The sequence below is a fragment of the Pygoscelis adeliae genome, unplaced genomic scaffold, assembly GCF_000699105.1.
Source record: "Pygoscelis adeliae isolate BGI_AS28 unplaced genomic scaffold, ASM69910v1 Scaffold183, whole genome shotgun sequence".
NCBI lineage: Eukaryota > Metazoa > Chordata > Aves > Sphenisciformes > Spheniscidae > Pygoscelis > Pygoscelis adeliae.
In genome coordinates this window covers 1,496,641-1,501,331 of record NW_008824536.1, presented here as the reverse complement: position 1 = coordinate 1,501,331, position 4,691 = coordinate 1,496,641, and the positions used below count along the sequence as shown (strand labels likewise).

The following is a 4,691-nucleotide window of genomic DNA, read 5'->3' as shown; positions in this document are numbered from 1 at the left end:
AGCAGGAAATGAGTTTTTCCAAGAAAGTTAAGCTTACAGCTTATGTATAATATACAAAAGGCACGCATCTCTTAAGATTTCAGTCCATAGGCAGCTAACCCATGCTTTCAAGAGTCCTGTTAAAAATAACTCTAGATAACAAAAAAACTAATTTGCAATTGTGTGGGTATGCAGGGAGTGAAGTTCCATGAACTCGTACTTTTACTCCCAATTCTGCCCTGATCTTATATAAGCGCTGACAAGCATGTTCCATATAGCTACAGAAAGAGAAATGCTATTTTTTTTAAATGCTTCAGGATCCAGTAGCATGGAGCAATTAGTCTGTAGACTTTCAAGCCAAGTCTTACAGAAGGTTTTTCTCTCAGTAGTGCATTACAGAGTACAATGACAAACTGCACTGGCAGTAGCAGGCAATGTAAGGTTAAGACCCTGAAAACACAGGATGACAACAAATTCTTAACAGCCTTATCAGCAACTCATTCAGGTATTGTTCTGATCTACCTGAAAGATGCTAGACGTAAAAAGAATTGGGTACATTGCCTGCAATTCCTTGGCTTATTAAAAAACCCAACAAAAAAGAACTTTTAAAATAGAGAAAAGTAACTTGAAAATAGCCAGAATTCTTGATAATGATTTATACAACGCTATTTTTCCAGCGTGATTTTGCATTTTCCAGTCTCTCACTCATACACACAAACACAAGAAGATGACTCACTTGTCCTCCGCCTCTTTCTCCCATCACGCCTCGTTCTCCTTCCCTGCTTCCATACCCGGAAGCACTGCTACGGCTACCAGGAGGTGCACCTCTCACGTGTCCAGACACTTCTCTTCCTGACCGATCTGGCCTCTCACCTCTGTAAAAATTGCTTTTATCAAAATTTTGGTTTCAGTATAATAGAACTGGCACCAAATCATAGCACATGTAGACTTCAAAGACTCCTTTTTGTTTTTCAGGTTCCTAGCAACTTGCAGTTAGCTTCTTAGCAACATTCTTTTAGATCTATGTGGCGCTCTAAATAATTAAAGCTTACACGTTATTTGTTTATATCTGCATTCTTGCACAAAAGCCTCCTTACTCTATGTTGCTACACGTGATTAAGAATAGACTGCTGGAAGTCACATCAAGTTTACAGATGAGGTTTAGCATATGTGACAACCTACACACAATTTTTTTCTAATGCTTTTGGAAAGTGACTTTGCCATTCTTTGGGGGGGGGGGGTCTGTTTACACATCAGTTCTTGAGGAATTGCTACTATGGATAAATTCTACAAGCATCAGTACCTTCACTAGTGTGTTACTGGTTAGCCAGCAAATTTACCTGCCATCCCGTTTGTCTGTGCTTATGCTTCCCTCGCTCTTCCAATTTGTTTGCCTAGGTGGATTTGAACCAGTCTCTCTTGGATGTCGACCATGTGGTATTTCAGGTCTGTCATGAATTATCACTGTTCTTCTTTCATCTCTGTCTCCTCGCACTTCTCTTCTGTCTGTATCTCGAAGTTCACTTCTTGGTTGTGGTGGTTCATTTCTTCTGGACTCACTGAAGTTCTTGGGATATCTCTCAAACCCTGGCTCTTCTCTTCGCGCTGTTGGGCGAGTCTTTTTTGCTTCACCTTGATTTACAAAACGTTCTCGCCTGAGTTGTTAAAGTAAAAAAGTCATTTGCTTGTCTCCCATTTTCCCATTTCTCTGCACATGTAAGCACATGCATGAGTACACAAAAATATTACTCATCTTTATATTACATGTTTATTACTATGTATGTGGTATATACCTTAAAGATCCTTCCCACCCCAAATTATATTTATTTCTACAATTGCCATTTTGAGCTCAAGTTCTTACAGCCAGTTTAACATTTCTTTATGCATTTATCTGTTCACATTTTGGTCAGTATAATTTAAGCAATTGTAGGGCCTCCTTTTTGCCTAGTATGAAGCAGAGGGAATGCTAGATTTCGAGTCAGCTAGAAAATATAATTCTAGTTCATTGCAGCATAAAAGTAGAAGTCCAGAAGCTATGATTATGTGGTCTTAACTTTATAACTGGTTATTGGAGATGTTTAATGGAAACATGAAGACGTATCTGGAACTAGCATTTACTGCACAGTTGCATGGATCCTGATGAATGTGACTCATGCAAGTAATGCTCTTAACTCTCCTTAAATCAGCTGCTTTTAGCCTTGCTTACTAAGGAGGTAAGTTACCAAATAGGACAAATCTAATCCATTGGAACCCATTTATGACTAGGCATGCAAGAGGAATATCGCAAAAATTCTTTTGAAATGTCACCCAGAAAAGACCACCAGGCAGCCAATTTAAAGTTCTTAGAGAAAAGCGGACTAGATTCCATGGTATAAACGGCCAGTCCTGAAGACACAAGAAATTTCGGGACACTAGTGCAACTCTATTGCATCAGAACTGTATAAAGCCTTTAGCTGTTCAAAATTTAAAATGGTGCTAAGAGTGAAATCCACACAGATGCTGGCAGGCAAATATCTGCCCTATTATCTAAACTTACCTATCAAAAGATGATGATGGAACAGAAGAACCTTCTGGATATCGTCCCCGTTCTCTGTGATCAAAATCATTAAACCTGTTCTGCTGGCGACTGTAATCTGAACCATGACTAAAACGTGCGTCTGTATCAAGAGCCATCTTCTTATTCTCATTCCAGTAAGGATCATCTCTCCTTTAAGCAAAACAAATGAACCCTCATCAGTTACATGTATCCAAATCAAGGCCGAATATGCAGAAAATTGTTAAGAGTCAGTTGTCTGTTTTCAAGACACTCATTTGACCTTTGGAAAGCCACTAACAAAAGGTAAACTCTTTCAATAGTAGTGAACAAAATCATTTAAGAAAAAAACACCCAAAACACTCCTCTGTTGGTGCAAATTAAAGAGACAAAATAGCAATAAAATATGTAATAAAATCTAAGCAATAGTATACAGTGTTGGGCAGGGGAAAACACCACTACCACCACCAAAAATACCCCAAAAACCCAAAACCCCAACAAAAACATCACTGTAGCAAAACTTTGCCTTGAAAATAGCCTCCTAGGAAAAAAAAATGCCTTCTGGGGGGAAAAAAACCCCACACCAAAACAAGCCACCCACAAATCAGAACAGCTTTCTCAGGAAAGAATGGCGTAGGAAATGTCACAGCCTCGCTCACCAGAAACATTCAGGTAGAGAGTCTCTATGATAAGAATGTGAGATACTGAAGTGTATGATCAGTAGCCTTGAAAAATGAAGCTGTCTTTATTCCTCTGGTGAAGAAATATTAGTGTTCTGCTACTGTATCTACTGTGACGACTTACACTTACCTTCTATTGTACCACTGATATGTCAATGTTATGGCTAAGGTCTCAGTCCTATTCTTATAATCAAAGATCAAAGCCAGTTCAATTCACGTGGCTCAAACAGCAAATGGTAGATGTCATCAGCTTCAGTAAAAATTAAAAGCCACCACATTGACTTCCTGAACCATCCATTTACCAGAAATGTGAATTCTTAACAAAGCAGAAGCTAGTAATTTCAACCACTAAGGCAGAACCGCTTTTCTCAGCGAATGCACTGAATTGCGTTATGCTCTCTTCATACAATAAGAATTAATTCACAGGATGCTTCTCTTCTTTCAAAACTCTCTCCTACAGATAAGGTATGTTTCATGCTTGGAATAAACTGATGTCAAAAACAAACAAATACCAGAAATCCAGTTCTGTGAAGACTTGTTTCAGGTACAAATGCATTTTCAAGTCTGACACAAGGCTGGTAGCTGTTTCTCTTTACTAAGCGCTGTAAAACAATGGTTTGAGAATCAGTTTACCTGTGATCTACATCACGTGGACGTTTCAAAGAATTCCTCTTTTCCTGTTCATAACGAAGTTGCTGCTGTTGTCGACGAAGCTCCTCCCTTTCACGAGCAATACGCTCTGCTTCTTTTCGACGTTCCTACCATGAAAGGGAAGGGTGAACAAACCCAACAAACAAAATAGCCTTTAATAGAAAACTATCAATTCCGTACACTTGCTAACAGTTCTATAGATATCTCTAATAAAGAGCTATCTGATACAATTCATCCTTGGATAGCATCTAAGATTAAAGAGCATAAGGAATACTTCTCTAAAAAAAGTAGACAACAGATCTGGAGAAGCTATTGGCTGTTAGGTAGAAATATCTCCAGGTAATTTCTTGAATTGCTACTGTATTCGTTGCCCAGAAACACGTCTCACTAATTTTGCAGTGACATTCTCTAGGAAAAATCTAGTAAAATTATGGAAGACTAGTATGGGCAATATGATCTGCTGTACTTCAGTTTTAGAGACAGACGTGTATAGCCACTGAATAAACCAGAAGCAAGAATTTGCCACCAAGTTACTCACAAGTCAAGCAAACAAGATAAAGATTACTGTTGTTGTACGCTGTGGATTATGTAATGTTTGGCTGGTTTTTTTATGGCCTGGGTGGAAGGGTGAAGAGAGAAATTCACCGCAGCTGCAAACTAGGTTATACTCCAAAACGATATTGCACTAGTCCAAAATATAAATATGCACACCTGTTCAATACGAACACGCTCTCTTTCCAAACGCTCCCGTTCCATTCTTTCCCTCTCTAGTTTTTGCCTTTCAATTTCTAATCGTTCCCTTTCTCTCTGCAAGCATTCTTCTCGTTCATGCATTATTCGTATGCGTT

General features: G+C 38.8%; 1 protein-coding gene across 1 annotated transcript in view; it reads right to left on the bottom strand.

Annotated features, from left to right (window-relative positions):
• Positions 1 to 4,691, bottom strand: part of SLTM (SAFB-like, transcription modulator) — a 26,072-nt gene that overhangs the window by 1,216 nt on the left and 20,165 nt on the right. Inside the window, 5 exon segments of the mRNA XM_009321577.1 lie at positions 716 to 866; positions 1,320 to 1,634; positions 2,516 to 2,686; positions 3,826 to 3,950; positions 4,555 to 4,691. The exon segment at positions 4,555 to 4,691 is cut by the window's right edge and continues 25 nt beyond it. Of these exon segments, the coding sequence (XP_009319852.1) occupies positions 716 to 866; positions 1,320 to 1,634; positions 2,516 to 2,686; positions 3,826 to 3,950; positions 4,555 to 4,691 (899 nt within the window).